We start from the raw sequence: 18,110 nt of genomic DNA, 5'->3' as shown, positions 1-18,110 counted from the left end.
TACCATATAAAGTTGCATAACTTTTCTCTATACAATATTTACAGCAAACTTGTCACATGGAAGGGAGCAGGTTATAGAGGATGTGGAGCTGAGCAGACTGATTATAGTTTTACTGGAAAAGATTAAGTAGAACTTGTATTTCATTCATCTATATTCCTGCTCATTATGAGCTTTGAAGTCCAGGAGGCGGTCCTATCAGTGACTGACAGCTATCTCTGTACACAGTCATAGAGAGAAGGCTGTCAATCACTGATAGGACCGCCTCCTTTACTTCAAAACCCAGAAGGAGCAGGAATTTAGATGAATAAAATACAAGTTATCCTGAACCTTTTTCCATAAAACTATATATATCAATCTGCTCAGCTCCTCCTGCTCTATATTATGCTGTCTGCAGCTCGTATTGCATTTTCATGGTGACAGGTTCCCTTTAAGCTTTAGTTACATAAAAATAATAATAATAATATATTTTTTTTTATAGCAATACCAATTCCTCTATATAGTTCTGTTATCAAAATCACTGCCTATAGTGATGGGGAAATTTTCATATTAAAAATAAAACGTAATAGAGAATTAGAAATTCTGAGCTTTGTAAAATCTGACACCAGGATGCAGCTGTGACTATGACTGTGCATGACAAGTTCATAGAGGAATGGTCGAAATGTGAAATGTTCTGCAGCATTATATTGCAATTATGGGATATTGCCCTAGAGACAGCATTTATCCTGCACCACTGGGCTGTTTTTTGGGGCAGTGATAACACATCTCATTACACGCCTGCTGTCACTGCGTAACCCTAGCTGTACATTACTTATTTCCAGTTAAGAAGCAAAGCAGAGAGTGATCAAAAGTAATTCACCTGAACTAAGTTCCATACAACTTTCCAACCCCCTATTCCCTTCCCAGCAGCTCCATGTAAATATACATCAACAGTGCAATAGGGGTGTATAGAACGGGCTCATGAGCTGAGCCTACTCCATACACAGCGGGTGCTGGCTGTGTAATACAGCCGACATTTGGCAACAGTGACCATGATTGGAGATAAGTCTGATCCCTGTCATATAACCCCTCGGATTCCGCAATCAATAGTGAACATGGCATCTGAGAGGTTAGGGCAGCCTGGGGCTTTGTGATGTTTAGCATCGTATCTTCAAAATCTTTCCATGTTAACAGAGCAATCCCCCTGTCTTTCAGGTTGGGCTTTTTACATGTCAGGAATAGACGTATTGCAGTCTCTTACAGTAATGCAGAGTGCTAGTTGCTATAAAGGTCTTATTTCTTCGTAAAAATGTCTATTTTATAGAATTTCTTTGTGGCATTTTATTTATGCGTCTATTTTGGATAGTTCCATGCTTTACACATAAACCATTATGAGATCTTTGCTTTTTTTCCACCTATAGCCCTTAATATCAGTGTCTGCTTTATGCTGCATGCTCTATATAACTGCGCCACTCGCAGAGGTTTTCCTTTTGGAGAGGCAGGCTTTGTTATATATAATGGCCAATAATATCTAAGCTTCAAATGACGCAATTCTCTAGTGACAATAATTATTCTGCGTGCAGCATCACAACTAATAGTCACTTGTTTACTTAGTGTCAGATCACGCACTCCGGATGTAATTAGTCTGACAGGTCTTTTTTTTTTTTTTATTTGCCTTAGTTTGTTTAATTTTCCATTACATTTCAAACTGTCTTGAAGTGTCTTCTATGCAGCTGCGAGGGAACATGGGATTTGTAATAAAATGACATTTGTTTGATTTGCGGAATTTAGATGGTTGTAACTTTAATCCAGCACTGGCAACTCCTGACTGCACTGATTAGTGAACATATGCAAATACATGCTTAGAACAGCTCCTTGTAATTGTGGAATGCTTGGAAATTTTCTAAAGTAGCGTAACTCCTGGGATTTAAACCATTTATCTCAATCGAATCTTCGAAAAATTCTCCGACTCCTTCTCGGTTCTTCAGCAGCCAGAAAGAACCATTTTCTGCATAGAACAAGCATAGTAAGCAAATACGATTTCAAAACCAGCATAATGAGCATATCACTTGCAGTCTACAACCTGCCAGGAATTTCCTAAAGATCATAATGCTCAACTTTCTAGCACTGACGGGTCTAGATCTTTGGAATGGTCACTAAGGTTCTGATTTAGGGGGTGACCTCATTTACTTTTTCATGAAAATGGTAGATCTTAGCACCCCTTTGCATATGCAGCTAGGATTACAGTACTATATGTCATATGATCAATCCAGTTTTGCTAAAATACACTTTGTGTTCCTTTAGGGTGGTGTCGGGGAGACTGGACCTAAAGGAGAGCAGGTAAGCCTTGTGTTTAAAAACTATTATAAAATATATATATAAATATTATATTTGTTGAAAATGAATTTGATTCTGTAAAGTATTTATGGTATCAATGTTGTTTAACCATGCTGTTTAATGCAGGGTGGTGCCGGAGAAGAAGGATTTGGCGGAGAAAAAGGTGAACAGGTAAGAGAATTAAGCTATGGCACACAGATATGCAGATTTGTTTCCGAACACTATCTATCTATCTATCTATCTATCTATCTATCTATCTATCTATCTATCTATCTATCTATTTATCTATCATCTATCTACTATTCATATATGTTTCTCTCTATCGTCTACCATCTATCTTTTCATCTATCTGTCTATCTACTATCTATCTTTTTGTCTATCATCTATCTATACATCCATCTTTACTGAAGGAAGTTGCATCACTCTTAAGAATACCAAGGAAAAATACAACTTATTCACCCTTGTTCAATGCAGTGCTTTAGCCATATACCAGAAATGCCCTGGTATAGGACTAAAATGTTGCATCGAACATGAGTTAATTAATTGCATTGAATTGTGCTGTATGTACTTTCTTTCTTTTCTTTCGGTCATCAAATTCTAATCAATTTGGCTTTATTGTAAATTAAATATTAAGAGGGTCATTTATTAAGACCTATATTTTAGATGCCGGCCTTAATAACCCCTGTAGCTGGCAGTGGATCCGCCGGAGTACTGAAGAGGAGCAGGCCTCTCCATAACTTCACCGTGTCCAGCACCAGTCTAAATCTATGACAGCTTCCTTGCTGGCTTACATTTAGAGCATTTTCGACGACTAAAACAGGCATGGAAAATGATGAGTGAGACGGGCCTACCGGCCAATCCCCTTCCCTACCCACGCCATGGCTGCTTTTTTAGACCTGCCGTAAGCAACCTTTGCGCCACAATCTGCGCCAGAAATACTCCTAATATAAGTATATTTCTGGATAGTAAATGACCCCCTAAGTTCTAGTATTCATGACTTGCTTGTTTATAATTACTCCATTCCTCATAGAATACTGTATTTATTTAACATAACATCAAAATGTTACAAAATGTAAGACTTCCATTGGAAGATGTTCCATGTGCAGGGACTATGGGGAAAAGGCTGATGAGTGGGTAGTCTGCCCCCTACAATATAATTAGCGAGTAGTACTAGTACAGTGGCAGTCTTATATATCACAAACCAGTTTCAGTAGGAGGACAATGTTTTTTTCATCTCTGGAGTCATCAGCATTTATGGAATGGAGTTAAGAGCCAAGAGGTGTGTGAGCAATCCTGTCCTGCAATTCCACATTACAAAGTAGATTTCTGCTCATTAGAAAGCTCACAGAACAACATAGGGTACATATTTACCGTCTTCATTTGATGTCTTCCATTTAGGGTGAAATTGGAAATTCAGGCCCCAAGGGAACGGTAAGTAGTTATGCTCATGCTGCAGAATATGATAGCAAAGTCATATTACTTAGTACAGATACAATAATAGAGATTCACAAAAAATGGCGAGGTATATAGTGTGCTACAAAAATTTCAAAATCCAAAGCGCTGTATATGTGGATAATATTTTACTATAATTTGAAAAGGCACAAGGCTCCAATATTTTTTTTATGAGAAATTCTGTGAAAACATCACAGAAAATGTTTTGAAGAATATGAATTTAACTGAAAGATCAAGAATAATTGATCACTAGGAACTCCACCACTACACATCTCTTTGACTTTGGTGAAAAGTTAGTATACAGCTTCAGTTGAGCATTCTCTGTATTGCTCCATTGTAACTCTATGGGAGTGACCGCATCATCCGAGCACTGCATTAGGCTGTAACCGCCATACTCAGTTGCATTGTGAGGTGCACCAAATGTATACCTTGACTTCTAAACACACTCATCTTATGACACTATTGATAACCCACTCCAAGTATTTTGTATCTCAGTACCATTAATTATACCTGCAAGGGCTCTTTCTCACGAGTGGATGCCGTGCGAGTAATCCGCTGCGTGAAAGAGAGCCAATCCCCGCTCCGGACGGCAGAGACACGGAGCATTAACATGATTGATAATGCTCCGTGCCTCTCCGTGATCTTTTTACTACAAAATCACGGTGACAACTTTATATCAGTGTGATTTTGTAGTAAAAAGATCACAGAGAGGCACGGAGCATTATCAATCATGTTAATGTTCCGTGTCTCTGCTCTCCGGAACGGGGATTGGCTCTCTTTCACGCAGCGGATTACTCGCACGGCATCCACTTGTGAGAAAGAGCCCTAAAAAGCTGTCTTATTTGCAAGATTATTCACCATAGAGGCATGATACATAAGATAATTAAATGAGATATATTTTAATGCAATAAATATGAAATTCCCAGAAACTTGCTGACATTTTTCCTTCTTAAAATAGTTGAGCACATTTTTTTAAAAGATCCTCAAGATATCATTTTTATTGCCTGGATAATATTGTGGGAACTCCATCTGTTTGTTCCATAATGCATCCTCTGACATTTTACACAATGCAGTAATTAGTGGTCTGATTTCATTTAAACCTTGTGTTTGAAATGCATCCGAAATTGAAAATGACTTTATCTTTCTATTGTGTTAAAAAAGATACAATAAGCAAACAGTTTATTACGGTATAGCACATAGAATCTATAATTATGTGTTCTGCCTTAAATAAAGGACATTGGAATAAATCTGGAATCTTGGACATTTCTATCACTTACCACTTTATAGGAAAAGTAAACCTTTTCTGAAACCATGAAGCTTGTTACAGTGCTGTACATTATAGCCTTTCATTGGCTATCCTTGGCTTTTTCCAGCTTGTGCATTAAGGTCCTTTTACACAGTACGATATTACAGCAGATTGTCGGGAAGGAAGCGTTCCTCCTCGACAATCTGCTGATCGCTAGCGGAGGAGACCAGTACATTTACATCTCCTCCAGAGTATGGGGAGGAGTGATCGCTAATGCCATCTCTCTTCCCCATAAGGGTTAGTTGTTTGCCGGCAGGAGATCGTTTTTTACACGGCATGATCTGCTGCCGGTAAACTATCACTTTTGCGTGCGCACAAACGATCAGTACATTTACACCGCCCGACTGTGAACGCTTGTTAGCAATAATCTGTGCGATTCTTGGCTTGTGTAAAGGGCCCTTTAGAGCAGTGGTGGTCCTAAGGTGTTTGGACCTGGGGCAGGTCCTTTCTCTGGCTACCCCACCATACTTTAAAACATTGTGCCCCCTTCACAGTGGTTATGCCCTCATTGTGCCCTTAAAAGTAGTTACTCCCCTTTACAGTAGTTATGCCCACATTGTGCCCTCTCATAGTACTTATCCATTCAATGTGCCAACCTCAAATTAGTTATGCCCACACTGTGCCTCCTCACAGTAGGTACACCTTTGTTGTGCCCCCTCATGGTAATTATGCCCACACTGTGCCCCCTCAGAGTAGTTAACCTTCATTGTGCCCCCTTCACGGTAGTTATGCCCTCATTGTGCCCCCTTACAGTAGTTATGCTCGCCATTGTGCCCCCTACAGTAGTTATACCCACATTGTGCCTCCTCATGGTAGTTATGCCCACATTATGCCCCCTCAAGTAATTATCCCTTCAATGTCCACCTCACAGTAGTTCTGCCCACACTGTGCCCCATCACAGTAGTTATGCCCTCATTGTGCCCCCTCATGGTAGTTATGTCCACATTCTGTACCATCACAGTAGTTATCCTTCATTGTGCCCCTTCACAGTAGTTATGCCCACATTGTGCCCCCTCACAGTGGTTATGTCTACATTGTGACCCCCACAGTAGTTGTACCCTTTCTTTTCCTCCTTCACAGTAGTTTTACCTGCATTGTGCCTCCCTCACAGTAGATATGCCCTCTCTGTGCCCCCATAAAAGTTATTATGCCCCCTTGCAGTAGTAATGCCCACCCTATACACACACACACACACACACACACACACCACACCTTATACACATTACACTCAATTCACATACATCACATAGATGACACCCTATTCACACACACCATATTACACTTACCCTATTCACTCAGTTTAGTCCTCCACCTGTGCAGTGCATGGCTGAAGAACCTTGATCATGTGACTGACATCACGGAAGATCCTGCAGCTTCTGTTTCTGTAGATGGTGAGCTGTGCCCCTAGAATGTAAGGTTGCAGCCCTGCCCACTCTCCAGTCCTCTGCTTGCTACTAGATAGCTGGGGGGAGGCGAGCAGAGGACTAGGCTGGTGCTGGATATGGAGAAGAGGTGTCCTGAGAGAGGAGTGCACAGCAATACAGAAAACAGGCTGTCAGGGAGAAGGAATGCTATAACCATCTCTTACCTGACAGCCTGCTGTGTGCAACATGTGCTGTGACGCCCCCTTCACAGCTGGCCCCAGGGGCGAAACTCCCCCTTCCTTTTTCACGCCACTGCATTACAGATCCATAGAAAGTATATGGGATCCTTACTTCACACCTTGGAAAAGCCAAGCAGAGCAGATGGAAGCTGAAGGTGGAAAGCTCTCTGACAAACCCTGTGGCACCTTCATGGTTTCAGTAAAGGTTTAGGTCTTTTTTTAATGCAAATGTGATCACACACAGACTTTCTTCATATCTGTGTCACGGCTTTCATTCATAATGGAAGCTATGATGCTGTGTCAAACCTGTATGGTGCCCTATGGAACTCATTGACCTAAAATGGGACCTCTAAAGGTTCCCATCATTTTGATGACAAGAATAGTGCTGCATGCGGTGCTTTTCTTCTTAAAAGTCACACAATTGCTGATGGAAGTTTAAAACATAGCCTTACATTAGAAATATACTTTTTATTGTACATACTGCTTTAATCAGCTTTTTCTAATGTGCTTATATGAATATTGTAAATGGAATAGTTTTAATATAGCACCACCCCTAACTATAACTGAAAGTCCTTAATGCTAACAATATTAGAGGGGTTGTCTCCTCGGGGGCAACTGTTTTCAAAATGCAGTTACCATGGCTAATCGCTGACTACCATGGATCATACACTTTGAATCCCCTATGTAATACAAGGATGTCTTCAGTCCGCCAACCCAGGAGACTCTCTTACTGAGCAGCACTAGATTCTGGCTCATAAAGAGGGGCTCCTGAGTGGAGGGCCATATGCCCTAATAGAATGATAAAATATAATTAACCAATATTATATCAAGTAATAGAATATAAATAATATGAGAAGTAAAATATATTGCTTTAATTAAAACTAATATGATAGATGTTATCAGGTCCCAAAGTGTTATATCTTTGAGATACCACTCAGTTAAGCACTTTCTAATTACACAACAGCATTCATTTGGTTTTTTCATTATTAAATTCCTATATTGTATGTATGCAAATTATGAACCACTAGGAATGCTCTGCTAATGTAACAGATCCTTCTCATGTAAAAGAAGAGGATTGTGTTTTTGAAAAGCATTTCCCTACCTAATTATAGCTATAAAAAACATGCTCTAGCAAGAAGACCTTGTTAAAGGTATAGGTAAAGGCCAATGTCCATTACGTATAATGAAAACAAATCATGGGTTGACATATGCTTTTTTCTTCACTGACTCCAATGGGAATAATAAAACATACTTAGGGTCCATTTACATGTCCGTGGAATGGGTCCGCATCTGTTCCGCAATATCCGGAACGGGTGCGGACCCATTCATTCTCAATAGGGCAGGAATGGATGCGGAGAGAACACTATGTGCTCTCTGCATCCGCATTTCTGGAGCGCAGCCCCGATCTTCTGGTCCACGGCTCCGTAAAAAAATAGAACATGTCCTATTCTTGTCCGCAATACCCCACGGACGTGTGAATGGACCCTTAGGCCTTAAGGCTACTTTCATATCGGCTTCCGGCAGGGTTCAGCAAAATCTCTTCCATGTAGATAATAAAACCGGCAGAATCCGTTATGAACGGATCCGATTTTATTATCTTTAACATAGCCATGGCGAATCCGGTATTAAAACCATTTGTGTCCGAGAAAACGGATCTGACATCATTGACTTACATTATGTTTCATGCCGAATCTGCATCCTATACTGGACAGAAAAACGCTGCTTGCAGAGGTTTTCTGTCCAGCACGGGCATGCAACCAAATGGAACGGAATGCATTCTGGAGCATTCCGTTTCGTTCAGTTCAGTTTTGACCCCATTGACAATGAATGGGGACAAAACTGAAGCGTTTTCCACCACTATTGAGATCCCATGACAGATCTAAATAGCGGAAAGGAAAAACGCAGATGTGAAAGTAGCCTTGGGCTTCATGCACATGTCTGTGCCCGTATTTCGGATGGCAAACAATAGATCCACAAGGTATGTATACCTTCAGTGTGCATTTCACATTTTTCTCACTCCCATCAATAGCAATATCAATTTTTGTCAGCAGTATGGACCCACAAAAAATATGTGTGAATGGCCCCATAGAAATTTACTGATCAGCATGCTACCCGCAAAAATCCCAAAGGCATGCACATGAAAAATGTGGTTGTGTACATAAAGCCTCATTCACACAGACTGTATTTGGTCAGTGATTTCTGTAATGGAAAGATTAGTACCTGTTCTGTGTTTTTGATCTGCACCTGGTTTAACTCACAATCACTGATGGAAATCACTGGCCAAACAGGTTATCTGACCAAAATCAGTCCAATCAGACCAATAACAAAAGATCTGTGTGTGTAATAGGCCATCTGACCAATGATTGGTCAGAAATCTGTCAGATAATCTTTTGAACATTCATTCATTATTATTTTTTTATTTCTTTTTAGATCTACTTAAAGGGGTTACCCACATTATATTACCAGCTACACATGTGCTAGTAATTAGCATTATTAAACTGATGTCTCCATTCATTTTTACTGGGGACATGCACTAGTCCCCCTGCCCGTCTCCAGTATAAATGAATGGAGGCCGCTGACAGACTGAACTCCTCATCAGTGGCCATGTTCCCAGCGCAATGGTCAGGGGACCTGCATGTAAACACAAATTATTCATATTAAGCGGTTTTATAATGCTTATGACTAGCTGCATGCATTACCAACACATGAGCCGCTAGTAATATAAACTGGCCAACCCCTTTAAATTCCTAAAATATGTTTATAGAGTTTGATGCTCCATTTTTCTGATAAAGAGTTCCAAATCAGTTGAACTGACGTAAATCAAGGTCTGTCTGCCAAAATTAGCAAAAATAGAATAGACTCCAGTAATCCAATAAGATGTACATTTATGGAATGTTTTATTGTGCTCTTAGTACAGGCAAAGCAATGACTGTGTGATGTTTCGGTCATAAAGCGACCCTTCTTCAACACAATCGCTTTTGGACAAGAAGTATGTAGGTATAGGCGCTGTTCCATTGGTGAAGGTTCACTTCCTGGTGCCCATACTTCCATACTTTATGTCCAACAGAAAATGTGTTTGAGAAAGGTAGGTTGCCTTATGACCGAAACGTCACACTGTCATTGCTTTGCCTGTACTAAGAGCACAATAAAACATTCCATTATAACATGTAGTGCCACGAAGCCTAATATACTGTACCTGAAGCTGACAAAAGGGAGACTTACTGCACACGATTTATACAAACAATACTATTATGAAGTAGCCTCCTAAGCTACCCCTAGTGTCAACTGCAGGCAGCAAAAAGGTTATTATTCACATGATTGTGTGAAGACACTGGGAATTTAGAATGTTATGTTCATGTACTATAATATTAAGTCACAGATATACATAATGTTAACTCCTTAAGGTACTACTATATATACTTCACATACAGTACATTGTGTAGGGAGCACATTTTTATGTATACATGCATAATGCATGGATATATTTTATCTATGTAAATTGAAATGTAACTCTTTTTGTGTAGACTGGAAGCCCCGGAGAGCCCGGTAATCGTGGCCCAGAAGGAGGTCGTGGTCTGCCAGGTGTAGAAGGTCCTCAAGGTTCTTCTGGTCCTCGTGGTATGCAAGGTGAACATGGTGCACCTGGTTTACCAGGAAGTCAGGGCCCAGCAGTAAGTTATTACATTTGCTTTAATTATACTTTCTTTGCTTTTGTATTTTATGTATTTAACAGTTTTTATTACATGTAACCTTTTTATTTACCTCCCTTCAATTCATAGGGTAGAGAACCAACAGATCAGCACATTAAGCAAGTCTGCATGAGAGTTTTGCAAGGTATGTTAAGCATAACTGTTAAAGACCTGTCAACATAAAATGCAATGCAATCTGAAAGCACCATGTTATAGAGCAGGAGGAGCTGAGCAGACTGATATATTGTTTTATGAGAAAAGGTTCGGTAAAACCTGTAATTTATACATTTATATCTCTGCTTTTTCTACCTCCCGTGAACAGCATTGGTACAGGAGAGAGGGGCTATCAGTGAATGATGATATTGTGTGTATAAGCAAGCATACAGACATAGCTCAGTCACTGATAACCCCTCCTTCCTGTACCAATAACTGCTCACAGGACGTGAAAAAAGCTAAGATATAAATGTATAGATTACAGGTTTTACTAAATCTTTACCCACAAGACTATGTATCAATCTGCTTAGCTTTCCCTTTCAGATTGCATTGCATTTTGTGGAGACAGGTCCTCTTTAAATCAGGTATATCCTCTCTGTTCACCCCTGATGAAACTTCATGCTATAGCCCTTTTGAAACACTTAGGAACGCTTTTGTTTGAGAATGCTGGGACTCCAACAGCTATTCTTTCGACGGCAGGACTGGTACAACCTGTGTCGGGGTAAAAACTAGGGTCTCCAGACCAGTAAGGGATTGTCCAGAGGGGTCGTCCCTTTAGGGTTGTGCTCCGCTTGGCTGGACGGAAAAGAGACTAGGCTAAGTAGGGTGAGTGGAGGGACAAACACCTTGTCCTGTTGTCACCTAGCAAGGAGACCTGCACTGTGACTCCTCTTTACTACATGGACTTCTGCATGACCATTGTATTTTAACTAGAAGGGGTGAGACCATTCCATTTTCTACTATGAGCACCATTGAGGAAAATAATCACTTTATTGGATGTATCACTTTGAATATGACATATATCACATACCCTTTTAAAGGGAACCTGTCATCAATTTTATGCTAGCCTCACTTAGGGCCACATACAATAGTGACAGAAATGCTGATTTCAGTGGTGTGTCACTCATGAGCTAAAAGTACCGTAAGTGGTTGCCGAGAACCAGCATCATAGTCATTACAGCCCAGGCCTTTAAAAGAGTCCAGTCTACCTGAGAAGAGTCCTGGTTATTCATAATCTCCTGCACTCTCGCCCATCTGCTGATGATTGGCAGTTCTCTCCTAGTGAGAAAGGGAGAAAACTAGGTAGAAGACTGTCAGTCACCAGCAGGTGGGCAGGAGAGCAGGAATCCATGAATAACCAGGACTCTTCTCATGTAGATTTGACTCTTTTCCAGGCCCAGTCTGCAGTGTTTGTGATGTTGGTTCTCGGCAACCACTTACTTTTAACTTAGAAATGACAGCCCACTAAAATCAATTGATTTGTCTCTACTTTATTCTGCCGTTAGTATGGGCAGCATAAAGTTGATGACAGGTTCCCTTTAACTAAATATATTAAAAGCTTCTGGATCTAAAAAAAAATCTGTAATAAGCCCTGTGTCATACAAAATGCTAAAAGCTACTATTGTGGCAGAGGGTACTTTATGCTTCCTCGGATACTTAGTAGTGTTGGGCACGAATATTCACTTTGAGAATTCGTGAATATTTAGAATATAGTAATATATTCGGAATTTCAAATATTCTAGATTTTTTTTCATCAGTAACCTCCCTTCTTGCTTGTGGGCCAATGAGAAGGCTGCAATGTCTTTGTATGAGCTTAGCAACATCCCTAGCAACCAATAGGAAAGTTGCCTACCCCTTACTATATAAGAACCTCCCCAGCAGCCATTTTCTACTGTTTTTTTAAAGTTCTGAGAGAGAGAGCAGTGTCATTGCTGTGCTCTGTGCTTTACTGTTTAATTACATTAGATAGTTAGATAGCTCATATATATATATATATATATATATATATATATATATATATATATATAATACAGATTGTTAGTGGGAGATAGTCAGTGTAAGTTAGATCGTGATCTAGTGTAGCTGTTGCAGTGCAGGGTGTTAGGTAGTGTGAAAGGTTCTGCTGTCCATATATACATGCAGACCTGCTAAAATGGGAAATTTCACGTATTGCGCCAAAATATTCGCATCATTAGTGCCGATTAGCGCAATCGCAAATATATTGGAGCACTCTAACTGCATATAAAGCCATTTTTAATGTTCTGCCGTGCCAACCATTTTATCTAGTCTCAGGAAACTTCTAGCAGCTTGGAAAATGTAGCAAAAGTGACCCACGCCTGTATTTCGCACGCATTACGCAAATATTACATTGCCGATTTTTCGCAATCAAGAAAATAATCTCGAATTCGCGAATTCGCAAATATATGAAGAATATTCACCCAAATATTTGTGAAATATTGCAAATTAAAATATAGCCCCTGCCCCTCAACACTAGTACTTAGACCTGTTTGGACTGGTACACACTTCTGTACCTTCTAAAGCTATGTCTGTGGTCTAACAAAAAAGCAAAACAAAAAACAACAGTTCTTTTCCAAGAGAAGACCAGATTTTTTTTGTTAGAGAAATAAATGAGTCAAAATTATTTTTAGTCTTTAGTGATTTCTAACATTAGATCTGATGTGCTTTCATCACTTCATCATTTTTGTCTCCATATTGTATAACAATACTCTCTTTATGTCTCTGTTTTACAGAACAGTTAGCAAACTTGGCGGCTAGTCTACGAAGGCCAGAATCTGGAGCAGCTGGTTTACCAGGACGACCGGGTCCACCAGGACCACCTGGATCACCAGGAGATAATGGTGTTCCTGGACATGTTGGAGCAAGAGGACTTCCTGGGTTGAAAGGTCCTCCTGGAGAAATTGGTCTTAAAGGTCCAAAAGGTATGAGATTATATTACTAATCAAACACACTCAATATGATAGACCTTGAGATTATGAAAGTAAAGTGGTAATTTTTCCATGAAATCACATGCTGAACCAATTTTACCTCTTAACATGAATAGTTTAACACACACAGATATATATGTACATGATATATATATATCCAGAATTGCCGAGGTGAACATCAGTCTATATAAATATTTACCAATTCTATTTGTTACCGAGAAATACTCTTTTTCCTTGTCCCCTTTAGTGAGTTAAAGAAAACATCCACTGTTTTTAAAAAACATTTATTTATGTTTTTTTTAACTTAACTTTTTGCAAGCTTTGCAAAACCTGTTACTACCTAGGTGCCCAGCCCTGGAAGAAACATCTTTTAATCTGTTTTGGGAGTGCCCCTTTGTATAAAGTCTGTTGGATCGTACATCTTCTCTACATTTCAGTCTCATCTCTCTGCATGTACTATCTAAAAGGCAAATTAGTTGTTGCCCATATCAACTAATCACAGCACAGCTTTCATTTTAATGCAGCGCGTCTTACAATACTGTAGACCTATGTTTACCAATCTGTGGCTCTCCAGCTATTCCAAAACTACAACTCCAATCATACCCTGCTGCAGACATGATGGGAGTTGTGGTTTTGCAACAGCTGGAAAACGACAGGTTGGGGAACATAGGTCTACAGTCAGTTTTGGACTGGGCTGCCTAGAGCCCATCAGTAAAATTCATTCTGGGGGTCCACTGTACAGCTGCATGCACATTCCACCTGTTCACACAGCATAAGGTAACAGCAAAAAACTCAAGATTATTGATTATGGGTGTCCCTGCAACGATTTTGAGAAGGCAAGTTATGGAGAAAGAGGATACTGGTTGGCCTGCCTCTTTGCCTAGAAGTCACCTCAGCCACCTGATGCATCTACAATAATAAACTGCCTATCTGTATATATTGCAGTCAGTCTACTGTGTCACTTGTGCAGGGGATGGGGGGGGGGGGGGCTAAGGGCCCACCTTGCTCAAGGGAGGGATTCACCTGTTCATCTGTGGGCCTGTCCAAGCCTGCCTACAGTATTGTGTGAAGTTCTGTAGTAAAATGAAAGCTCTGCTGTGATTGGTTGATATGGGCAAAATTAAGTTTCTTTTTTAGAGGGAGATGAGAGGCAGACTGAAATGCAGGGGAGATAAGAGACAGTGAGAAGCATTGCCTCAGCAGCTGCAGTTACATTAGTGTACTGTATATATTTTAATGCTTGCTGCATAAAAACAAAACCACATTATTTTATTACAACCTGCTTTGGCTGAGAGACAACAACCGACACACACACACACACACACACACATATATACTGTATATATATATATATATATATATATATATATATATATACACACACACACACACACACACACACACACTCCTTGGCTCATGCCTGATCTGAGTGAAAGAAGGCATAATAAACATACGTAATAGTGAAAATAAATGGATATCCCAAAGGTGTTTTTTTAAATCTCTCAGCCTGAGCTTAAAGTTACAAAAAAATGCATGAAAAAAGAAATCTAACAGCATTATAATAGTCTGTTTTGTGCGCTCGGATGCTTTTAATTATTTCTAGTGGAGGAGTCTAGCTGATATTAGCACAATCTCATGAATTGTACTGCTTCTGTCAGTGGAAATTACTATGCTATGACTGATTGTGGTAGTTCAGTATGTCATTACATAATAGACGTTTTCAGGGGTTATTCAACAAAATAAACACGTGTTTAGGACAACGCTATTTAACATATTGTTAATTTCAGCCAGGTTATTTATTAGCTGTATCATCCTGGGGGAGTTTCTTGCTGCTGCTTGAAAATGTGCTTGAAAAAGCTACTTCTGTGTTAAATATCCAGGATGATTATTACAATGCACCTGTTGCCTAGTAACATTGACAATCTGCCAAGGGCATCACAAGCACTTGGCGGAATGATTTTTTAAAGATACTAATTCCCTTGCAAGTGGACTTGGCAATCTATGTGCCAGCAGCATTACATGTAATAGTATTGCCATATTAATGCGTATGTTTATCCATAATTGTAATACTATAGTGAGCGTTAGTGTAAGCAAAAGTTCTCCACAGTAAATATATTCTTATACAATTCTTATGTTTTTAATTCAGATAACGCTGTTTTTGGATGAAGGAATCTTAAAGGGGTTGTCAGGGATTTTTTTTTATTAAAAGGGTTATCCCATGGCGAATGTAAAAAAATGAAAATCAGACATCATACAGTACATGACAATCTCTTTCTAACAAAGCCAGAACCAGCCCAGTACCTCACATGAATCCAGAGATCTCCCCATTCATTGCTCTGCTGGATTTATATCAAGCTGACAGCTCAGGGGAGTGTCTTTTCTGCTGAAGCTAAGGGGGCGTTTCCATGCTCTCCCTATCACAGATCAGGAGACAGTAGGATGAAACTGAGCATGTGCGGCCTTTTCAGTGAGCAGGTCAAAGAAATAAGAAAAAAAACTATGAGCAGGTGGTGCTAAACAGTTCGATTTTATGAAATAACTCAGTGGCTATGCAAAATTTTTCATTACATGCAATTACAAAAGTATTCAGTTCCAGTGTTGGTTTGAAAACTGTACAATATTTTTCGTGGGACAACCACTTTAATACACCACCAGCAGGAGCTGTTACGAGAAACACACTTACCTGATGCCCACCACGCAGTTCCAGCTCTCTGACTCCCGGGTTGTCTGCACTGCACTTCCGCTCAATATCTGTCAACAACCACATGGACGAGGTCACGTGCACTGCTGCAGTCAATGACTGGCCTCAGCAGTGATGTGTCCTCAACTGGCACGAGACCCAGCAGTGATGTTCAACGCTGTCATTGGCTGCTGTGGTGCACATGACCCCCAATGTGCGGATGTTGATAGATGGGTCTGGAAGTGCAGTTAAGACAGCCTGGCAGCCAGGAAACTAGAAACAAGCAGTGGGGGAAGAGTAAGTATAGTATATTTATCTTTAGAGCTCCTTGTGGCTAGCGAAGGGATTAAAAAAATAAAATCCAAGACAACCCATTTAAGAGTCTGCATAGAGCCCGTATTGAGACACATACTTCAGAGCCATAGGTGCTACATTTGCCACCATTTGGTGCTTAGTGCTTACATGTTGCACAGTATTTTTCCCTGGATGCAAAAGAGAAAATAGCTCCATAATGTGGCATCTGAAGGAACATGGCACATAGGAAAATAGTAATTTGTTGACCAAATAAGAACTGCATAATTCTGATTGGGGTGGGAGGGTGTTCCTTCCTCCTACTATTTCCATCAGTGATATAACGCTTAGGATATGGCCACACGTAGCGTGTCCACTGCAGTTTTTCCACTTTAGAAAATCTTAATCTGATCTGAAATGGTCTGGTTTTTGTAGCAACACTGCTTCCAGGATAATAGGGGGTCTTCTGCTGCCATGAACCTTTGCATTTTAAGGCTGAAAGCCACAGATAAAATCCGCAGCATGAACTGACATGTTGGTACCACAAAACAAGTCAAGCTACAATGCACATTTTCTTTATTGCATGCAGATGAGGTTTCTGAAATCACATCTACTTTTTTGCTGCTGTATATGCTGCAATATTTCCAAACAAAACTCCACTGCGGAGAATCTGCAGAATTTATGCCATGTTGTCACAGTGCGGTGTGGGAAGGGAAAAGGTACTAGGCCTGGAAACTAGGGAAAGGGGAAAGGTCACCACCTAGTGCAGGGCTGGCCAACCTGCGGCTCTCCAGCTGTTGTAAAACTACAATTCCCACCATGCCCTGCCGTAGGCTGATAGCTGTAAGCAGTCTAGGCATGCTGGGAGTTGTAGTTTTGCAACAGCTGGAGAGCCGCAGGTTGGCCAGCCCTGACCTAGTGAATCCCTAGACCCAGCCTTGACTACTATCAGTATGAACAGACCTCGATGGTAGGAATGTTCATATGCAGGAACCTAGAGCCTCCAGCCCCTCCTCCCTCCCCGCACTGTAACTGATGTATCGCCGGCCACGCTGTTCATATGCAGGAACCTAGAGCCCTATCTGCGGATCCACTGAGAATGCATCAGCCTGCCAGCGCTCAGCCTCCGCTCCGCTCAGTGAGCGGACACCTGAACGCTGCTTGCAGAGTTCGGGTGTCCACCTGGCCGTGCGGAGGCGAGCGGATCCGTCCAGACTTATAATGGAAGTCAATGGGGACGGATCCGCTTGAAGATGACACCATATGGCTCCGAACGCTAGTGTGAAAGTAGCCTTAGACGCAATTTTTTTCCCCCCAAAAGAGGGTTGACTTTTTTTTTACAGGGCTGACACTGATATATCGCCGGCCGCTATGCTGCACAGCGTGGCCGGCGATACATCAGTTACAGTGAGGGGAGGGAGGAGGGGCTGGAGGCAACTCACAGCGGGGCCCGGTGCAGACACTGTATTACACCGGCCCCCGTGCACAGAAGCCTCTTTGTATGTAAAATCTTTCATTATTCCTGAATCCATCGCTCTCCTATTGATAAACTAGCCTAATAGCCTGCATCAGTACTCACTATGAATGTAGCGTGCGGTCCCTCCGGCGCATGACTTCATCCTGCTCCTGCTTCATTAATGAAGTGGGAGGAGCTTGACTGACTGAGTGACGTCAGTCACACGCCGGCTGGACCGCACGCTACATTCATAGTGAGTACTGATGTAGGCGATTAGGCTAGTTTATCAATAGGAGAGCGATGGATTCAGGAATAATGAAATATTTTACATACAAAGAGACTTCTGTGCGCGGGGCCCGGTGTAATACAGTGTCTGCACCG

The 18,110-nt window shown here is 40.8% G+C and overlaps 1 protein-coding gene across 1 annotated transcript in view; it reads left to right on the top strand.

The window, feature by feature from the left end:
- LOC120999162 (collagen alpha-1(IX) chain-like) overlaps nt 1-18,110 on the top strand; it is a 152,678-nt gene that overhangs the window by 122,088 nt on the left and 12,480 nt on the right. Inside the window, 6 exon segments of the mRNA XM_040430036.1 lie at nt 2,281-2,316; nt 2,440-2,484; nt 3,712-3,744; nt 10,199-10,345; nt 10,454-10,508; nt 13,108-13,296. Of these exon segments, the coding sequence (XP_040285970.1) occupies nt 2,281-2,316; nt 2,440-2,484; nt 3,712-3,744; nt 10,199-10,345; nt 10,454-10,508; nt 13,108-13,296 (505 nt within the window).

This window comes from Bufo bufo, chromosome 4, assembly GCF_905171765.1.
Source record: "Bufo bufo chromosome 4, aBufBuf1.1, whole genome shotgun sequence".
NCBI lineage: Eukaryota > Metazoa > Chordata > Amphibia > Anura > Bufonidae > Bufo > Bufo bufo.
Note: the sequence above shows the minus strand (reverse complement) of the source record. Positions and strands in the feature narration are given on the sequence as shown.